At 25.6% G+C, this 23,992-nt stretch overlaps 1 protein-coding gene across 1 annotated transcript in view; it reads left to right on the top strand.

The window, feature by feature from the left end:
• Window positions 1-1,851: 1,851 nt before the first annotated feature.
• LOC130670829 (bicaudal D-related protein homolog) overlaps window positions 1,852-23,992 on the top strand; it is a 38,949-nt gene continuing 16,808 nt past the window's right edge. Inside the window, exon 1 of the mRNA XM_057474387.1 lies at window positions 1,852-3,749. Coding sequence (XP_057330370.1) covers window positions 3,507-3,749 — 243 coding nt within the window. The 5' untranslated portion in view covers window positions 1,852-3,506. The remainder of the gene's footprint in view (window positions 3,750-23,992) is intronic.

Genomic DNA, 23,992 nt, shown 5'->3' with positions numbered 1-23,992 from the left:
AAAAATTACTTAATATAAACATAGCTCAATAAATATAGCTGATGGGAGAAAATATCTAACATTGTGCTGTGGGTTTAATATTATTAATGAGCATCTTGATGCCTCAGAGCTGCTTGATATGTTTTGGGTTTTGCTGTGTCAAATATAAACCTGAGATCGAATACGATAATGGAAATTCCTTTAGTATTATACAGAATTTCCAAAATTATCAATGAAGATGCCACAGAAGTAGATTTTTTTGGAGCATCATCGGACAGTTGCAAAAAGAAAGCTAGAAGGATTTTTGTTGTTGTTATTATTATTGTTATAGTTATGTTGATGATTAATTATTCACACTTTATATTACTTTTGTTATTATTCCTATGTATAATTGCCAGGGGTCTTTTATAAATAAATCAATAAATAAACACAAATTTAATTATCAAGTTTCGTGTATTTCGTATTTCTTTAGGTCACTTTAACATAAAACATATTATATCGACGTTCTAATTAGCAAATTGTCTAACTCTATTTCAGAAAATTCTCCATTTATGCGAAAAAAAAGTAATTCAAAAATTTTTTTTTCATCTAAAAATCAATTTCATATCTAGTACATATATAATATTTTTGTCTAGGTTACTCAAATAATATTTTTTCTTACTATTACTATCTGAAAATTGCACAGAATCACCTGCTAAAAAATATTAAGTCAGACAATTTGCTAATTAGAACATCGATATATGTTTAAAATTATAGAAATCATTAATTAATGTCTATAATTAGTCAACAAATTAACTAAATTCCCATTTACTTTTTCTCCACATCAGCTTTTGTTACTAATTCGCTCGTAGTTACTCCGCTCTCCCCTAAAGCTTTTTTATATTCTTTAGCTGCTATTATATCTTAATTATATCTTAACAAGGGATGACTCCAAGCTTACTCTTATTATTATATACTTTACATATAATCCTATACTCCCTATATTAATTATATATCATTATCACTACGACATTAAAGTGCGTTTGCTTACTAGTGTCATCGGTTAAATTTAAAGCCGTTATGCGATAGTCATTGGTTTATGAATGTATATATGCATATAAATATCTATGATATTATTTATTATTGATGCAAAAGTAAAATGCACAGAAATTTTGCGGTGTGGGAGTAATAGTCATATGGTATTAATATTCACCTGGTTACCAGGTGGTCTAGTGGGGGATCAGACCAGGCTGACTGTTCAGACTGTAGGTATATTATTCTATACATACACATGCATATATATATTTATATATATTGACTACTCAGACGATGGAATGGTATTGAACATAGCCAAGCACAGTGCACAGTACTCAGTGGTGCACAGTATTAAGTTCAGTAGTATGGTAGTAAATGTTTAAGCTCAGTACATTCTACATTATTATATAGGTAGACAGTATATTATGTTAGTGTAAATTTAGTACCTGGTGGGGGCGAGGATTGACCAAATAGAGGGGGTAGCAGGCAGGTATTGCTCTAAACCGGGTACCAGCCGCGCACGAGTCTACAACAACAGTCAGCAGTGAGTCTGTTTTGGAGTAGAGTTCTGTGGAGTAGCATAGTGTTGAAGAAATATCATTAATCTGGATTTTTATTTTTTTTTTTTAAACATTTTATTTTTGTGTAAATAGTCCTGTTTGTATTACTCATTACAGGCAATACCGCGACTATAGATCACTATTTATAACTGACATAAACAATTGATAAACTTGGAGCGTGAAAGAGAACGCCGAAGTGTGACGTCGATCAGTGAAAGGAAGAAATATATATACATATATATATAAATAACAGAAAAGAGGGAAGGTGGTGGTGGTGGTTCTTGTTGTTACTGTTCGTTTATACAAAGTGGAGGATATAGCACTCCTTTTTGTTCTTGTGGTCGTTCCAGGATACAGGATGATTCCGTAATATTTATTTTCCGATCACGAGTTGAGTATGAGTCACTCTTTATTATTATTATTATTATTATTGTATACAGTAAAATAATTAAGTAAAACAATAAATAAAAGCAGCGATGGAATTTATTTTTTCAACGTCATTTTTAAATACAGTAATGATATATCGTACTGTATGTATGGTAAATAAAATCCATTTATCACGTGTAAAGTATCAACGATAATTTCATCACTTTAACAATTGGATTTAAAGTTAAGTGAAGTTAATGTACGACGATAAAAAATCAAGAGGATTTATTTTTTATCCTAAAATAATAAGTCAGGTTTCCTATTATCACTATTATTATTTTTTATAATAATTTTACTGACAATCAATTTTCATTTTTTTGTGAAATTCATTTCCTGTTAATTTACTGTTTATTGTAATAATACAGTGACGCTTTTACAACAGCAAATAATAAACGAACCAAATCAAATGGAATTTTTATATTCAAAATAATAATAATATAATTGTGTGAGAACAGCTGTGTTTATTTTACATTAACTGGTTTATTGCTCAATTTATTGAAGAATAATATTTTAAAAATTTTAATATAAAAAAAAAAGAATTAAATAATAATAGAGTAATTATTCAATAATTCAGTAATGTGACCAACAATAAATGGATCTGTGTTATAATAATCAATAAATAACTTGCGTGTCACCACCTACGTTAAAAAATATCAGTATAATTTATTTAGAAGGGATTTTTTTCATTGGTTTAAAAAAAATATAACAGTATAAACATTTATTCAAATTAAAACAATTTCAATGTAAAGAAAAAAATATAAATAAATAAATAAATAGTGAAATTTATCGTACGTGTTATTAAATAGATAACGATGTTTTTATCTAATGAAAAAACTGCTGATAGATGTCTGCGTACTGAAGGTATAATGTCATGGACTGAAATAAATGAATTAATTGTCGAGGCCACGTGGTAAAAGTTTATGTAAAAAAATTAAAAAAAAAAAGTAACTCGTGCGCGGTCGATTTTACCTCGAGGCAATTAATTATATTGCTTTTATTATTTAATGACTCACTGTCGTATCCAAACACACGGAATATTGACACTGTCTCGAGTTATTCAAAAGCTCATATACTCGTACATATTTTATTTTAATTATATTAACTTTACGATAAATTATTTTGTGATTTAAAAATAACTCAAAATTTTATTTGTGTAAAGTAATGTGACTATGACTCAAGTTATAGAACTATAGGATAATCTAACAAACATTTAAATTAGTAAATATCATCAGGATATATGTGACGTAATAAGTGATAATCGATGTCGACAGTTAAATGTTTATGGGTCCTATTAAAACGTCATAGAGTAATAGTTTAACTGGAGAAAAAGAAAAGTAAATAAATAAAATAACACTGCAACGAATCATTAACGATCATACGTAATACGTCATTGAATGTATTGACGTAGTATTGATAACGTCGCGGTGTAGCACCCGCGACGATAAAATTTGTTGGTATTAAATGTAAAGGCATATAGTTTGATATATAAATGGACTTATTGCCGTTTTAAAATAAATAGTTATAACAATGCTGCCAAAGAAAGATGGTCAATTAGAGCCATTTTCGCTAGAAGATATGATATCTGACTTACAAACGAGAAGACACTCTTTGGATAGTGATGATGATGTGGGAAATCCACATGAACTTCTTAAACAACGTGAGAGAGATCTTGTGCTTGCAGCTGAACTTGGAAAAGCATTACTTGAAAGAAATCAGGAACTTACAAGACAGAGTGAAGCCATCGCTGAAGAATATGCAAATAAACTTGAAGTAAGTGTTTATATATATACGTAATATTGTTGTTATTTTTTGTATACATTTAGCATATAATATTTCATATAGTCGACTGCATACTTGTCGGCATAATATTTAAATTTAAATTCATAGTATATGTCAGAGTGCACATATGACAGTTAACATATGAGACGTTTATATACTTACCGAAAAAAATCTTCACCCCAGTGACTTGAGCCTAGAATCTTGTTATTTTTTTTACAAAAATACTTTCACCAACTGAGCTATCGGTGATCTCATTTTCTCTATATTTTAATTTCACTTGTATTCATTCAATACCTACTTACATTACATTATATTACCTTCGCTGATTTCATATTTATCAATTTTAATTGATTTTTACGTAAAATTTATTTTTATTCAATTATAACAATCTTGTATCTCATATTTATTATTATTATTATTATTTATAACAATGGTTTTTTTTTCATAGAATTATAATTGTCTTAAATTAATATTTTTACTAAATTTTTTTATTTTTCTGTATTATTTTAAAATAAAATAATCATTCTGTTCAAATATTTTACTGATAAATGATTATTGTCTTAAAGAGATATGATTAATATATTCTAACTCACACAACTCTTTTTATATATATATAAATTTATATACATTTTTATTTTATAAAACAATTATGTTGATAAATAAAAAATGAATTGTTGTTTTTGATAAAATTTTATCAGGTAAAAGCTCTAAACTCGTAAAAAACGTTGTGACTCATATAGACATATATATATAGAAAAATATTTGTTAAATTAAAGTCCGTTAATTGGCTGAAAAAATTGCTGCAATAGAAACTTTATATATTGAATAATTTAAAAACAAACTGTTGGGAAACTAATTTATTTATAACTTTTACAATTTTTCTGAGATGATATATTTATTTTAGTAATTATTCTACCAAAACGAATTAATTTATACGTTAATTTTCAAAGACTGGTGCGGTTATTTTTAAATTATATATTTATAAAATACATAATAATAACTCATGACGTGGAACATTAATTAACAATGAAAATTTAAATTTATATGAATATGAATATTCATTTTCCGGTATATTATCTAAAGAAATATAATTAAAATTCTAAAATCAATAGATCTAAATATAAATTGAATAACTAAACATTATTTTTTATATTTAATTTCCATATAAATTTTTATAAGAAACAATAACCATTTTCTTATAACTTTTTATCATTCCCTGAAATCATTATTAGTTTCCTCATTTTCTGTCTTGTTTGTTATTACCATCACCATTATAATTAATATAGTTAAATAAATTAACAATTAACGTACATAAATTTATTTAAATTAAAAAAATAATTTGATCTTTTCGATAGAAAATGGATAAAAATTTCATTTACGGCCTTGAAGCCTACAGAAAATGAACATATAAATAGCATTAAACGTTATCATCTACTGCAAAGTCATATGTGTAATGAGTAATGATAAGATAGTTTTGATACTGATATAATCGATCAGGTTTCCTTAAATAAACATGGAACATGCAGCCCCATAAACACAAATTATCATTGATAATATTGATAATTAGGTCAATTGAAATAAAAAAAAAAGAAAACAAAACAGAAATCGTTATTTTGTTTTATCCGAGTATAATAAAAAATGAATAGTCAAAAATGGGTAAAATAATTGTAAAATAAAAAAAATATATAGTTACAATGTAAATTGCAATATGTAATGCATAATTGTGATTTGGCGCGATAAGAATTTAAAAAGCTATGAAAGCGTGGAAACAAGGCACTTGGGCTTAAGCAACTTAGCCCAAGAGTAAGAAAAAGACAATGCCCGGTAACACGCTCTGTCTACCTTTCCGTGCTTTACCGTTCGGCTCTTTTTGACCTCTATTTACAGAGTAAACATAATACTGTCATCTTAACACTTAATATCTGAACTTACCCGCGAGATTGTCTTTACCTCTATTTGTTTCAACCTGTGAGTCGGGACTCTATCTATCCATTAGATAAAAATTTTTAATTTAAAAATGAGAACAGTTACGCTGCATTAACTTACTCAATCGTCTATAAAAAAAAAACTTTCCTGACAAATGATGAAATATTGTTGGCTTTTTTTCATTTCAATAATTTTTACATAAAATATGAAAAATTGTCAAAATATTATGATGTTAATAGACGAAAATTTTTTATTTCTTTTATTTTTTAAAATAGAAAAATACCATTTTCTTTTTTTATTTCTTATGTCCACTTTAATAAAATAAAAATTATTGGGCACTTAATATTATTAACTGCAAACTACACGTACTATACTTTAGTATATAATCAATAGTTATAAATTATTGCTGAGGCACTAGAGAAAAATCAATAAAATCGAAGTAGAAGTAAGAAATTAATCTAAACTACCCATCATGCAGATAGTCTATATGTATGGTCTATTTTAAAGTGTATAAAGTTAAGTCAGCTTAAAGTTTAAATATTTTTTTTAATTTACTTTAACACAATCTTTTAAAAAATTAATCAACAAATCATGAGGGAAAATTAGCGATGCGAAATGACCGTCGTTTTTATGTTCGTCAAATTATGATTCATGAGAAACTTACTGACAATTATTTGGGAATTGACGTCAAAAATTTTTCGGTCAAATTTCGATTAGTTTTTCATAAAATAATTTCCTGGACGATACTAATGTACGAGCGCTAAAGATCGAAAGTAAACTGCAAGTCGTATCACTCAACATAACGTCTGATTTGTATATTCAACAAAATTCCTTAAACATTTCTCTTCACTTCTATTTAGATGCGAAATGGCAGTAAAAAATTTTTCGGTCAATTTTTTATCAAATGATTTTCTAGCCAAAATCAAGTTGGCTCGTAAACTGCCACTTATTTAAAAAAATGACCGTTGGTCAATTTTTCGCTGGTCAATTGGCGTCAATTGTCAAACAATTTCTCTGCCTTACATCACTAGATAAAATAAAGCTATTATTTGTCAATCGTAATAAATTTTATTATTTATTTACATTTTAACATAAAAATTAAAAAATCAATAAAGCATGGCATTAACAACTTGCACGATAATTTGAAAACTAGTTTCACAGTATGCAAGGGAAGCCAAGAAAATGATAACCAGTGATCCGTAAATTCAGTTTGCATTGACCACTGAATTGCTGATATATTTTATTTTTTTATGTATCTAACTTCTGTCGCACAAGTAGATTATAGAATATAATGTATTGATAACAAGACTATTTTGTATTTAACAATACTGTTCATCATCGAATAAGAATAGTTTCATAAAACTATTTATTTTATGTACACTGCGACAACAAGTAATTTTTTATACGAAAAGAAAATCGTTTTTGATCCGAGCGATTACAATCTCAGTAAATATTTTTGAAAAATATATTTTATTTACCACAAAATTAAGTATTAAAAAAAAAATTAACAAATTTTTCACTAAAAGCTTTAAATATCTGCTGACAAAAAATATTACATGCATTTATTGCAATCATAAAATAAAACTGTTTATTTTTCGACTTCATTTTTAAATTTTGTAATGATTAAACTTTTTGGTAATAATTAAAATGATTTGTTCTTTCACTGTAAAAAGAGCGGTGTTAAAAATGGACTCGTTTTAACTCCGCCCGGTGTAAAAATGAAATTACACCGGTGTAGGAGGAGTAATACACCGGTGTTAAAAATACCGGTGTAAAAGCGGAGTAAAACCGGTGTAAAAGCGGGGTAAATTGCGTCCGCTTGGAGTATTAACTTTAAAGATTATAAAACACAAAAAATGTCAGTTCTTTATGAAAATTAATAAAAAATATCATTTATCAACAAGTAAAGTGATCGAGTAAGTAAAAATATTTACAAAATAAAATATTTTAAAACCAGTAAAGAATATCTACACCGGCGGCGGCGTTATTTTAACACCGGTCTAGAATATTTACACCGGTGGCCGCGTTATTTTAACACCGGTACAGAATATTTATACCGGTGGCCGCGTTATTTTAACACCGGTACAGAATATTTACACCGGTGGCGGCGTTATTTTTACACCGCTTTCGGGGGTAAATTTAACACCGATAATTTTAACACCTACACCGCTTGGACTTACCCCGGTGATTTTTTACAGTGTTCAGTATATATTACTAAAAGAAAACATTTGTTGTTTATTTTATTGACATTATTTGAAATAAATAGAACAATTTCTTTTTATCAAATTCGGTATAACATATATACGGAAGTGCAACATATTTTTATGCGAATGAAGACCGAGTCTTTCACCATTGTTCCGTCGAAGTGTAAATTATACACGACTACGGGAACTTGATCTTGTGGATATCCTGTGAATATATAAGAGATGATGTAAAAAGTAGATCGTATAAGTGAATGACATGCTATGCACGCATCTACATCCGGCTATAAATTTGTATGTATCTCATCATCATACGTACTAACTTTAAGATGAATTCTTTAAATTTAGCAGATGTTAGATTTTTCGTGTAGCTGAAAAAAAGTCAATTTGTGGTATAAAAAAAAAAATATATGCATGCATTTGTTCATACATATACATCTAATTACATAGTTTCTTATTACTACAATTATCATTATTTTGTACAAACAACTAAAAAAAAAAATTTTTTTTCTATCTTCCTATTCGCGGTTATTTCCGCGATTGTTTGATGTTAACCCACATGGCAATTCACTTGAAGAGAATAGGCTCACAGAATTAGCTAATTTAGAGTTAGAATTATAAAAATGTAAGGAAAAGATACACAAGATGCGTATCCGGGCTATGAAACTGTAGAATTATATGGGATGAGGACAAAAGATGATTAAATAAGGAGAACGGAACATGCAAAACAAAATGGAATAAATAAATTAACTTATTTTATTCATAATATTATACAAATAGTACGCATGTACATTTATATTTATCTAGTTTTATGAATTTTTATTTATAAATATATAACGATATAGTTAAGTATATTAATATGGTTTTAAGACTGAAAGTGTAACTATTTCATATATAATTCGCACTCATAGTTATTGCTTATTACAAATTCTAAGTAAACTTTTCTTTCTCTCACCTTTAATGAGCTCTTAGAATTGTACAACACATAGTCTATAACATAATGCCTACTAACCTATTTAACATCCAGTTATCATTAATACTTTAAATTAATTTTTATTAGATCCATTAATTAGCAATAAAACTATAGTAAATTATATATCACGACTAGATGACAGTGGTTTTATAATTATAATTAGGTCAATGTGTCATTAATTTTTATTTACGAGATATAAAAAAAACACAGATGGTAGAAAAAGAGTTGAATTTTCAAAATTTCCGAACTTGATAACGTGACACAATGGCAAATTACACGGAAAAAAGAGCAGTTGAAAAATTACAGTTTCGTATAGTAGTAAAGCGCTCCGATTCTGAAACTGTAAAAATTACATTTTTTATCAGTAAATTTTACGGAAATAATAAATATTACAGTTTCAAACTCGATATTGTCGATTTACACTGTAAAATTTGCTGCTTAAAATTGTATTAATTTTATTACTGTAAGAAATTTCTAAAATTACAGTTTAAGCTTTAATGTTTAAAGATTTTTGCCCCGAAAGCCTTTTTTACTGTAGAAACTGTAATTTTTCAACTGCTCTTTTTTCCGTGTAGTTTTTTGATTTTTTATCAAAAATATAGTATATAGTGGGCATTATCATTGAAAATAATTCATTGATTCAGCGACGTTTCGATTCTTCTAGTGAATCTTTATCAAACATTTAAAAAAAAAATTAAACTATTTATTTTCTAAAAGAATATACTTCTCTGATTCTAAATTATTCAGAAAAGAATATGCAGAGTTTTCTCCCCCGAATTTTTTCCCGCTTAAAAAGCGATAAAAAAAATCTAAAGTCGGCTTTTTCAAAAAATGTTGACAAGTTGTTTGTTGTTTTAAGTCAACTATTATTTTCTTCTTATATTTTCACTTCAAAAATAGTTTTAAGAAGTTTGCTACTGTGTCGCGTTTCTGAGTTCAGAATACTCAACATTTTTTCAATCTTTCGTCAACAATCATTTATTTTCAAATAGATTATTCTTAATGCTAATAAAAATAACACAATGAAGTGTTTGCAATATTTATTATTTGTTATGATCTAGAATTTAAAAGATCGATTATTAACATATTATTTGTTTAAAAAAGTTTTTGAAACTGGCGGTTGTTTTTTTTTCTATTATAAGATGAAATTTGAAAAAAGGAACAATTAGTTTATAGTACATTTTTAAATGAAGCAATTCTGTATAAAATTTGTTTGTTTTCTAGTTATTTTTCGACCCATGAGCAAATTAATTTTGATACGGATATTTTTAAAGAACAGGAAGGCTGCTATAAACATACCAAAAATAAAACGTTTATATATATGTATATATGTATTTTAAACGCGATATTTTATAGTAGTCCATCAAGCTTGGTTGAATATATATACTACTTTTTATAGACAGAGCATAAAAACATTCACTTAAATATTAATATTTAATGTTAATTTAATTTTGCATTCTATATTCGTAATAATTGTAATTTCAAATCACATAGTTTTAAAATATTCATTTTAATTTTACTATTTTTTAGAATAAAAAATAAAACAATTAATTTTTAAAGTCATAAAAAAAAACGTTACATGAAGGAAAAATTTCTTCCGGTGCGATATTTATTACATCAATTTTAAAACTTGAAAGTGAAGACGACATTAATCAATTTTAATCGACTTTCATTCGAATAAAAAATTTATTAATTTATATATTCAAAATTATGATCTATATATAGAAATTTAAATTGTGAATTTACACTCATCAAAATAACTCACTACATATAATCTTGTGCTGTCATATTGTAAGATTAAGATTAAATAAATGATAATTTAAATTTTTAATTTACACGTTCTTCATCCAAAAGTACGCTTTCATTTTGATACAAAAAAAAAGTGTAGAAAATATAGACGCTTTTTATAGACGTCTGGCAATTTTGCCTTCTCAAAAATAGAGCCCATTATGTTTCCTTGCTTGCGATTAAATCAAGTTCATGATATCGATAATACTTAAGTATATCAAATATAAATTTAATTGATAATATCAAGAGTTCAATATCATCAATACTTAAGAAGAATATTAAGGAGAGTCCATAAGTAATTTTTCTCCAAGTTTTTTTCTCAAACAAAACCTTTAAATACAAAATTAGAATGAAGCTCGATGTTCTAATTGCTCTATAATCTAGCAGTCTACTTTTTAATTTTTAAAAAATGTTTACGTGTTGAAGAGAAAAACGTGGTCAAAGTTTTCATTCACTGTGCAAGTGCAACAAGGATAGTATCGTTCGTTGACTTGTGTGTGATAGAGAAAAAAGTTCAGGCCCCTCTTAAATAAAAGTTATATGCTCAACTTTAATGTAAAGTTTTGCTCAACAAAATATAAATATTTCATATCTTTCCTGACACAATAACATCAAAATCTACATGTTCTTTAGTAATTTCAATGCTCATAAATTAATAATGAATTTTAAATAGTTTGCCTTAAATTTATTTATGCTTATACTTCTTAAATCCTATTATAAACATATGAATGCGTGCTCTGTGTTCTGCAAGTGGGCATGGATCATCTCACTTAAATATATCTTCAAATTGATTTTCTTGATCATATTAAAAATGTTTAACTCATTAAATCAAAACATATGTTTGATATCAAAGTAATATATATATATATATATATATATATATATATATGTTTTTATCTTTTTTCTAATAGTCATAACATGTATTACATTACTCATCAATTTAATTCTTTTATTTATTTATTTTTAATTCATCAGATTCCAACTTCATACAAAAAAAATTTATTATTTAATTTTTAATCTAACTTATCATCATTGTAACATTAATGATTTACAATAATTAATATATTTAATATTTAATTATATTATATTAAGATAATTATCTTTTCATTTATTTTTTTTTTTTTAACTAATAACATAAATTTATTGCAATTTTAAAATTGAGGTTACTTATAATTAGACTATTACAAGTATTAAGTACACTGTTAAAAATTTTATAGATTTCAAAGGATAATTGATACGAAATTTAATAAGATTTATTAATTTTACATGAACATCGATTTTTAATGAAAATACAATGTGACTATTTAAAAATATATGTTCTTTGTGATTAATTAGGTCATTGAATAGGATTTTCATTCAACACGTTTTAAAAATACAATACTCTTTTTTTTTTATCAAACCTTAATTAGTTTTTGATAATTGTGTTGATTAAAGAGTTTTTATGAAATATCTCGAATTAAAAAAAATAATAATAGATGAAAAAGAAAGAATTTTTAATAAAAATTAAGATTTTTCAAATAACTATCACTTTTAAAACTAATTGACTTATGGGCAGTGAAATAATAATTTTTGATATGAAATAAAATAAATTACATTGTGATTTTAATTTTTAAGACATTCATGGCTTGGAAATTTTAAGTAATGTAGAAATAACGTATGTAATTAAATTTATTTATAATGTAATGATATTTATATGTCCTTATATATTTGACTGATCGAAACACGGAAAAAAATAAACTTTAAAAATTAGTGTTTGAAATTATAACCCGGAACTCGGATGTCGATATGGGGAATTTTAACATTCCAAATAATAAATTTCATAATACGTGTCGTCAATTTTCTAAGTATCAGTTACGATTTTTAAAGTTTAAATAGTAATTTTTCTTGCATAGACAATAAATTTTCATACTTATCCTGTAATTATTCACGTTTTAATCATAAATGAAAAAATTACTATTTAGAATGATAGTACTTACTGATCACTTTATCATTATATTACTTGTCGTTCTCAATTTATATAGTTAATTTTTTTCCGTGAACTTGTGAATAACTTAAAATAATTTTTTTAAATTTAAAAGAAAATTTTAAACAGTGTAACAACAACAATAATAATATTAAAAAATTAATGTATGTAATTTTTAACCTTCAACTTTAAGTTACATGAACCTATTATGATTATTACTATCATAAATTTATTTTTTCACACCTATTGTTTAAAAAATAATTTTTATCTCAAGTAGTTAATTTTAAGTACTTCGAAGAACTAACGAACATCTAAATTAAGTAATAAATTCATTAGGGTCTTCTGCCATTTCCTTAAAGCTTGTGAATCTGACGATTAGTTTTTTTTCATCATCGCTATTATTATTATTAAAGTTTAAGACTTCTCTGGACTCCGTGATCAAAAAATTATTAATAGACTTTCGTTCAACAAAGAAAATCGTGTTACAGACTGCTTGCCTTTTTTTTTATTGGAAAAAATAAAGATTATTGCATAGAATACAACTAGAAAATCTATTATTTCAGACTTAAAGATTAAATAATAGTTATTAAAAATTACTTGCCATTATTTAAAAACCAAAAGTACCACAGTCTTATTAATAATCCTAGTATGACATAACGTTACATAGTCATGAAAAATATCTTGGAAAATACGTGTCTAAAAATCATTAGTTTTTGTTCTCAATACCTTCAAGCTATAATCTATACTCTTCATTCCATCCATTGAACACGAACTTTAACGGGTATCTAATAATTAGGATGCAGATAATTAATTTACCGTAGGAAATACTTAAAGAAATTTTAAAATAAATATTTGGTATGAAAGTGGATTTTAAAAATAAATATTTTTTTACTTGCCTTTGAAAGTCGTTAAGGTAAAAGACCCTAAATCTAATCAGTACCATTAGTCACTCACTTTAACTAATTAATGCGTTTTTATTATTTTTATAAAGGAAAGATTCAAACAAAAAAATCATCATTGATAAATAATTATTTGTGAATTCCAATATATTACAATATGACGTATCAAAATATTGTATATTTTATTGTAAATTTAAACTGACTGTTTTCAAAATCGCGCTAAGCCCGTTATTTTTTACTTTAACGTTCGTTATAGGATTAAATTTAGTTTACGTTAAATTTTTAATAATTGATATAATTATATGTTTTTCATTACATATTTTAAAATTAAATAAAGTAATATAGTTTATGAATCATTCTGAGAATCAATAAATTTATCATAGTTCAATTTGTATTGTATATGAGCGAGTATAGGGCCATGTGTTGATCAAGTAATGATAAATCATACTTTTTAGTGAGCGCGCTCACTGAAAGTTGTGATGTCCTGGGTCAAAAATAAAACTTGATTTATAATTGATCGTCTTAAATCATGACTAAGTAAGTCAGTTGTCTAAACTAAGGCGAATTCGCGTAAATTAGCCTTGGTTTAGACTTAACTGACTTATACTTAGTCACGATTTAAAACGACCAAGTCTAAATCAAGTTTAATTTTTGACCCGGGCGACTATGAGTACACTTAACGATCTCATTTAAAAAATTAATTATCGAGATTATTCTTCAAATTAAAATTTTATTCTAATATTTAAAACTGCAAAAAATAACTATAAAAAAAAAAAAAATTTTCATTTTATTTACCAATTTACATTGAGTGGTTTAATCTCACTCCCATGAAAAGTGAGCGGATAATGGGTCTTTTACCTTATTCATTTATTTTTTATTTTTTATAACAGAAAAGGGTGAACGAAGCCTTGAAAAAGTATAAGTATATAAACTGTTACTAAAGCCTTTGCACTTGCACAAGACGTGAGAAAGGATACTTTTTAGTATAGTAAGAAAACAGAAACTCAGGAAACGGGAAATGTATGAATGGAACAAAGAACCTTAATGTGGGCTATGTCGTGTTTTGGAGCAATATAATTTTTTTTTTCGCTTTTTATCAAAAAATTAATTATTACATTGTTAAGTTGTTTACTGTACGCTCAATTACTTTAATTTTAATTGTTATTATTTATTTGTTAAATATTTTTATTGTACAAAAAAAAAAATGGGCTGAAAATTATCAAGTGATTTCTTTACTTGTAAAATAAAACTTTTGTTTTTTTTGGAAACTTAATACAATTAAAAAATCTTAATATGGTACATTCATCATTCGAGGCATCATCGCTCGGAGAAGGTGTAGGCCACTTATCATATTTAATTCATATGCTTTCATTGTTTTTTTAATTTATTTGTATAAATATTTTTTTCGTTCAATAAAAACAAAAAATGCCATTTTAAAAGAAAGTTATCGTATATAATTAATTAATTGGCTTTTTTTCCACGAAAATAAATTAAATATTAATACTAAGAATTAAAATAAGAAAAAGTCGATTTAATTTACATTTAAATTTGTAGCAAAACTAAAAATTTCAAATTAAAATTGTAGGAAATTTATTTTCCTTAAAAAAAAATTAAAAACTTCTTAATGCATTTCTGATACACTGTAAAAAGGATTCGTCAAAATCAACACATATACTGTGTAAAACGAACGTTTTACACTTATTTATACATTACTTTAACATGTTATGAGAGTTAAAAAAAAGTTATACACGTATATGTTAAAAGTAAAAATTTTTCAAGAATTCTTTTTTGATGGTCGACATTATTTTTAACATATTTTGTGTGTTGATTTGTCAGTAACATAAAAAGTGTTACTTTCGAATAAAATAACATTTTTGTGTGTTAAAAAAATCAATCGATTGCGACAGTTCACAAAAAATAAAGACTGTGTGTTAAATTGACAGCCAAAAGTGTCAAAAATTTAACACTCAGAATTTTAACACACACTGTTTTTTACATTTTGACGATTCGTTTTTTACTGTGTAGATCTAATGTGACACAGTTAGAAATTTGGTGTATTTGTGGTAAAAAATGATTTGGTTGAAATTTTTGTGTTGATTTTTAAAACAGAAATCTTTTAATTCAACACAAACCGTTTGTGTTATTTTACTTTAACAGATTTTTTATGTTAAATGATTGGAAAATCTAGAATATATCACATTTCTTGTGTTTTGAAATTTAGATTATAATTTATTTACAATTAAATATATACATTTTACAATTAAACTTAGATAACTTTCATACCTTTTTAATCTGGTTCAATTGTTCACTAAATTGACATAAGTTCTACTAACGGTAGATCAGTATACTTGAGTTGGTTCGATTGTGCGCGTATGTTTATTAGTGGATTTTAATACGAAAAATGTGTTAAATTTACACAAATGTTCTGTTAAATGTACTCAGATTATCTGTCAAAAGAACAGATTTTATGTGTTCAGTTTTATTTAACATAAAATTTGTGTTAAAGATCAACACAAACGCAATGTGTTGAATTAACACAAAAATTTGTGTAGACCGTTTGCAACACACGATTTGTGTTGAATTTAACACAAAATTTCTAACTGTGGATAGAAAAATTAATTAAGAAATCAATAAGTTTAAAAATTACGTTAAAATTTATTTTTTCACTTTAAGTTGTAATTACGTCAAAATAATTATATGTACGAAAAAAAATTATGAGACCCTTTTTGTGGATAATTTTATGACCTGTTGAATTGTTTTCATACATTTCTGTCGTAGTTATACTAGTTGAGACAGAATTTTTATTTTTTTAAAAAAACTTTTGAAGAAAAATTTTAAAGTTCATAATAAATAAAATATATTTAAAAAAAAATTAAATCGACGCCCAAGGAAATGAGTGAGGCTACTGATAGTATATAAGTAAAAAAAACATAACAAATGATTGTATAAAACAATGACTAATTGGAGTATGGGCTGTAAAATTAAATATTTTTTATTTTCTATAGAATGAATTGTTGAACATTTAAGATTCACAAATGAGAAAGTACATCACTCTATGTGGTCATCACATACAAGCTACTAGTTTTTTATTCTACATTTTATTCTGTTGTTTACTATATATACAACACGATATATTAAATTACGGTTTGAAACGAGAGCTTCATGTACGGGTGTAATAAAAAAAATACATTTGCCCAGAAAGGAAAGACTAAATTACAAATTTTTTTACTATCGGAATATTTATTTTTGAACGTATAATTTTAAAAAATCAAAAAAACAAATCAATCAATCAATAAAAAAAAGTAATGAATAATTTGAAAAAAAAAAAATTAAAACTTAAAAATACTTATAAGAGTGAAGGTGAATTATGGTTTTAAAAGAGAGAGGCGTTTAATATTCTGTATAATTAAGATCAATTATCATTACAATATTAGCATATTAATGTTACTCGATAATGTGAGAATTAGTAGTCTACAATATCATTGAAGCCTTTATTAAGCATTCGTAAAAATGTTTATTTATTAGTCTTATTATAAGTCAATTTATGCCAAGATTATAATATACAAGTTTTTTTAAAAGTTATTTTCACTTTTTTTCTTAAAAGAAATATTTATCCAATTTTAAAAGCATGAATATAAAAAATAAAAAAAAAAGATTAATTTTACGGAATATTTTTTTATTATTAAATTACGTAATAACTTTTATTTAAAAGTTAATTCGATTATAATTCGTGGCAAATAAAATTCTCATCATAAGAACAGAAAAAAGAGTTAAGATGTTACAATAGAGAATGTGCAATATCTATTTAAAGAGGTAAATTTTATAAATTTAATGAAGAAATTAACCATGAAAGGTTCATTATTTTATTATTTATTGTAAACAAGTCGATTATAAGATTATGTATTTTGTTATTTACAAATTTTTGCAAAATAGTAACCCTAGGAAATTTAAACAAAAGTTTATTTTTTAAGTCTTTTTGTTTAACTTAATTTTTATAAACCTATTAAATAAAAATAAATAAAAATTTCTTAACTCTTTCGCATGATTTCGATTGTTTTCTATAATCATTTCCAGTTTCTGATTGCAAATGCTTAGTTTATGGATGTGTAATTAAATGTAATTGCTGACTTTTTAATGTTTATTATAAAAACGTTATATTTTATTCGACTTTTAATTAATCTCACATACATTATATATAAATTGATGAGGATCTAAATCTGATACTGATGTGAAGAAGCCTGTTAATTGTTGATGACTAAAAATTCTAACATTTATTTTGACATATCAATTCAGTATCAGTTTCTTTACATACAGCCTGTTGTTAAATATCGAGAGTAAATTCGGAGTGAATTCTTAATCCAAAGTCAATCAATGGACGAAGTAGGGGAAAGGGGGGCAGAGTGGGCCCCTTAAGGGAAATAATTATAATATCATTAATTTTTTTTACCCGTTTACTTCTTTTTAGACCCTTGATACTTATTTTCACTTCATTATGCTGCGTCCATTAAAATTGAAAAATTGAAAAATAGGGGCAAAGTGGGCCCTCCAAAAAATTTCGGAATTGATATTTTTTATTCTTTGCACGTGTGATATCTGCAAATAACGATAAAACAATTGTATTTTAATAACATCAAAGTCATTTTAATAGTCTGCTGCGATATAACTTTAAGACGTAATTTTATTATCTTTAACTTTCTTAATAAATTATATTTAATGAACAGTTTTGGTGGTCTATTTTAGCCCTCATTATATAAGAAATTTCGATAAGTTTATTATCCGTCCGAATTTATTGGCGTACAGAAAATTTTGAGGGGCCCACTTTGTCCCCATATTGTTTAAAGTTTTGAAAATTTTAAGGGGCCTACTTTGCCCCCAGGGGCCCACTTTGCCTCCTCCTCCCCTAAATGAGAGAGTTTTTTTATCAGTAAAGTAATTTCAAAGTCAATACGCAGACTTTTTTTAAGCCGCATTCATTGTATTGAAAAAAAAACTTTTTCATGATACCCAGACTTAAAGTTGCAATGTCTCTAAAGCGAGTCGAAACAAGCTAATTTCAAGCTGATGCTGCAAACAACTGCTAGCGAATCCCTTGGGAAGAAACACAATTGTTTCTGCACAGTGTTGTGGGTGATGTCAGACCTCGCCTGCGGCTCGGGCAGCCAACTTCACCCTAGTTTCAAATCGTCTTGTTTCATCCCTTATCACCCAATATATCATTCTCAATAAGGTAAGAGACCTCCAGTACCTGATCAGGGAACTAGTACCCAATCACTCATGTATTTCGATATGTCTATTTACTAAATATAGATATACAAATGCATTGCGTGATCGGGTACTAGTTCCCTGATCGGGTACTAGGTCATTTGTAATTACCTTGCTGAAAAAAAAAACTTTTCTTAATGATATGTATGATGTTAATCTACCAAGTTGTTGTATCTTTAATTATAGTAAAAATATACTTCAACTAAATAATATTTTCCTCATATCAAATAGTATATTATTATAAATCTTCTGAAATCGGTATTATAGTCGAGTTTGGGTTTGGCAGCACGAACATAGCGAGTGTAACCAACACACGAGAGTATATAATTTCCCTAAATTTTCATGATTTAATGTAAAAACTATTGATTAAATATATATGAAATCACACTTTTGACTAATCAAAAAGATTTGTATTTTAAAATAAAATCTTTTGAGGTTGACTTTAACCAGTTAGTGGTGTATTCTTTAGACATAAGTAACATAAAATTTTTTTTGTCACTTATACCCCTTGTTTTCTAACTCCTTCATATGTATATCGTTTATTTTCCATTTCTTTAAAAATTAATTTAACATAAAAATAATAATACTAAAAATATAGAAAAATCATGACTTGTTAATTGAATTATTTCATTTGAGTTAAAATTTTGATTCTTTGTAATATTATAAATGTTTAAAAAAATTTTCCATATTCAAATTCAAAAAACAATAATTATCTTATGATTTCATATATTACAAAAATGCTACATATATGTCTAATTTTACACGCTGAATAATAAAAACAGTTATTATTCGTAACGATTGTGCTTCACAGAGTAACGATTAGACTAGAGCATAGGGAGTAATTTTACTTTCTACCGAGAAGCAATGACCGTTTCACGATCAAGCCTGATGTTGAAAATAAAATAGCCAGAATTATGTAGAAAAAAATGAAAAGGAAACAAGTAAAATCTCGAGATTTATCGCTTGTTACTCTATCGCTATTAATATCTATTTTTTTTTTTTTTTATAAATTCTAAAAGATTATCTTGATTTTCGTAATAATAATAAAATTATTAACTATATTACAAATGATATCTGATTAAAAATTTATAAATTATAGTCAATTGAACATCGTTATTAACGTCTATTATATCAAATAAAATAAGAAATAATTTTATGATTGTGTTAAATTTTATTGCAAACTATAATCATTTAAAAAAATGTTTGATTATAAAATTTTTTTGATAATAAAAATTCATACGATAGTTTAAATCTCTGACATTTTATAGAAAAAACAAAATTATGAGTTTTGAAGTATTTATTGAAATATTAATTAAGTAAAAAAATGAGCTTTGAAATAGAAACAAAAATTTTGTGTCAAGAAATAATTTCTTACGTAATTTTAGATTCAATAAATTTTTTATTTAAAAAAAATGCAACTATTCGTAATTAATTTCAAACATAGTGACGATATTTTATGACGAAAATTCAGTGATTGGAGTAGAATGATTTTAAATAGAATCATGTTTTATTGCTTCATATAAAAAAAAAATGAAATATTTTTTTCTCGATTATCTTCAATCAGGAGAGATTAAATTCCTGTTATATAACAAAAGTATTGCATTAAATTTTTGCAATAAAATAATCTTTTGATCTGAAGAAATGTTCTCTTCGATAAAATACTTTTTTTTAACCATTCAGAAAATAATAATAATCAAGTTTATATTTTGCTAAAAATTTTAAATAAAATAATTTTTCAGCTTTAGAAACTTTCTTCTTTCATAATGTTTGTATCAGTGTTGTAAATTTTTGATTATTATAATATTTTATGTAATCCATGCCAGAAAAATTTTCCGATAACTGTCTAAAGTTAGCCTCACAAATTTTATATTAAAATACAATTCTGTTCGATTGATCAAAAGTGTCATTGAATATATATAATAAATCGTTACTTTTTATAGTAAATCATGAAATTGTAGTGAGATGTATCCACAAGATGTATAAGATACTATATTATTTAGAGGAGTTTCAAATAAACTTCTAGACTCTTCATTACTATTTCAAACAGAAGTTTTTAAAATCAATATTTCTCCGAATGTAGTAAATAATATACTAATTTTGTTTCCCAAATAAAAATGAAGATGTAATTCATCAAATTTTGGTAAACTAGAAAAAAAAAAGTGTTCGAAAAAACATCAAAATTTAAACAACAAAATTTATTTCCTTTCCACGTACATGAATAATGAATTTTCTAATGAGAATTAAAGTTTTATTTATTCCATGCTTCTAATGAGAATAATGAAAAATATTTAATTTTCTCTTTTATACCGATGAAATTATCAGAATATATTATGTTTATGAATTATTGCAATAAGACAAAATTATTCATTTCCGTCATTGAACAACTTTTTAACAAGTTTGCGAAAAAAAATTTATTACAACATGTAAATTCATTATATATTTATTATTATGTTTGCATGAAGATCTTTATAAATACTATTGTGTTTGTGGTAAATAAATATATGCTAATACAAGTATACGTTTATGATCTAAGCGCATGAAAAATATAAAATAGTGAAACTGTAAAAATATACTATGACATAAAAAATTCACAGAGCATTTAATTATTTCTATTGTCAACGTCATCTTTGTCAAGCGTCATTATAATTACTTCCCATGTAATTTGTGTAGCTCGTTAGTAGAATTGCTAATTACAAATGTTTAGAATGTAACTCACTCGCTAATCAAGATTGATATCTACGTAATTTGCAAAATACGGAATAGTTACAGTTATTTCTGATTATTTTGCGACTAAGACAAATGCACTTTTTTTATTTTGTGTGTTTTTTTGTAATTATTTTGTGACTAATTAACATAATTTGAGGTAGTTTATAAGTTAAGCTTTCACAGTTGGTCTCCTCTTTCCTTTTTTTTTATTTGCAAGATCATAATTGCATACATCTTCAAGAAAAATAAATCATAATTTTTTTGCCTCGTTGTTTAATGAATGCAATTAATTAAATTTATATAAAAATCCGTAGGTGCTTGTAGATTACTTTAGTCAATTCTACCGGAAGTTGATGATTTGTAAAAAAAATTTCTCATATATAGTATAATATCTGAGGTGTAAGCCTGGAAATTTTTAAAATAATTATTTACTTTACCGTTATTTTTTTTTTTTTTTATATTATTTTTATTTTTCATTAAATTTTCTGACATCTGTATTTGTCTTTGAGTTGACATTTGTCACTAACGTTAATTATTATAAGCTAATTTTACTCTAAAGTATTGAAATATATTTTCATGATTTATTATAAGAAGTATTGATTTGATATATATTAAATGCGACACTGTTGACAAATCAAAAAGGATTGTATTTTAATAAAAAATTACTAGGAGTGTACGAATCGGGTTCAAATCGAATACAACTATTCGATTCGAATTTCAGAATTATTCGTAACGTTTTAAATTATTCGTTAATTTTAGAATCTTCCGAAAGTTTTTGAATTATTTGTAACTTTTCAAATTACTCGATTTGAATCGAGAAAATTCTGATCAGCTTAATCAGCACTCCATATTTAGTAGAATTTAGTAAATATAGATACATAAATACATGAGTGATTGTGTACTAGTTCCCTGATCGGGTACTGGACCTCTTACCTTATAGCCTTAACAAATTGTCGGCTTCGTAGCATTCACCTAAGAAATGTTAATTATGATAGTGGATTTACTATTTGGAGTCATATTTATTACTGATTACTTGATAATTAATTATTTGTAATGCTGTAATTATTATAATTAATTTTTGTTCAGCCTATAAATAATAAAAACCCAATTAATGCTTTATTATACTATTATATAACATATTAGAAATAAAATATATAGATCAGTGTCATTACATTGCCAAGGCGTTCTCAATTACACCCGGATAAAAAGTAGTTTTATAGTTATGCCCGTTACTCTGTAGTGTTAATTTATAATTATTTAACTTGGCTTGTGACCTAATGCCTATAAAAAGTATAATGTCAATACAGTAAAACAGTAGCACCAGACAAACCTGTTTGTGCAATAAAATAAACAGAGAAAATAAAATTAAAAATTTAACAACTCAAACATAATTATTTTATTGTCATGAAAATTTAACTTTCTGCGTAAGTTATTAAATAAAAATTTGTTTGTCTATAAATTATAACCTTCAGACATTATCATTTATCGCTAAATCAAAATCATGAATACATAAATAATTGTTATTCATCAAATTAATGAGCTTTTATTTTGTTGATAAAATTTTACAAAGCATACAATAGTAAATTATATACACAAAAGATCTATACATAGACGAGTGTATAAATTAACAGACGTTTGACCTTCTCGTTGAGTGTGACCTCATTTTTAAAATAACAATTATTAACTTTCATGATTTTACAATCAAGCAAATATTTGATTTATATAGGGGAAGCAAAACGGACTACCCCACAAATTTGGTAAAGAGAAATTTTTTTTTAAATTGGTATTTATGACTCATATTATAATTTTTGCACATTGTTGAGAGTCCTCAAATTTTTTCCGAGAATTGTAGTTTTTAAAATCATTTTTAAGTTAAAACCCATTCTCTTTACAGATAATTTTCTTATCATTAAAACTGATTTTTTTTACATTTATTTATTTACTTTCTTAACTGTACAACATTTTGATTTTTTCATATATATTTTTTTATTTTATAAGAAACAATTTCTTTCTATTCATAAATATCTTGTATTTCTCTTTATCTGCTAGTCTTATCATTTGCAGTTCATATTCTTTAGTATAATTGATTATTGCTTTTTTCCGGCTCTACACTTCAGAGAGTTTTTGTGCTGTCTTTTCACCCTGTTTTCTTGCTGTCTATAGGCTATAGTCATAAAGGGTCATTGAAACTTTTTTTTCATAGAATAAACTTTGAGGAATGTTAAGCTTGAAAACTAAAGATCAAACTATAATATAGTAATTACAGATAAATTCGATATTGTCATTATGAACATTGGCACATGTATCATGGCCCACTCATTACAACTTCAGCACTGCGAGTCCACGAATCAGTGGACTCAATGAATCGTTGGCCACAAAAAATACGGGCCGTGTCCTCTTCTGAATTTAAATTTTAAAAAAGTTATTTAACTTGAATATTTTTTTTTGCTGTGTCTTCATTAACTATTGTAATGTAAATCTCTTTTTTCACTTAGATTGGATTGTACAACAATGTT

This window comes from Microplitis mediator, chromosome 7 (assembly GCF_029852145.1).
Source record: "Microplitis mediator isolate UGA2020A chromosome 7, iyMicMedi2.1, whole genome shotgun sequence".
NCBI classification, from domain to species: domain Eukaryota; kingdom Metazoa; phylum Arthropoda; class Insecta; order Hymenoptera; family Braconidae; genus Microplitis; species Microplitis mediator.
The sequence above is the reverse complement of the archived record's forward strand: the minus strand, read 5'-3'. Positions and strand labels throughout refer to the sequence as shown.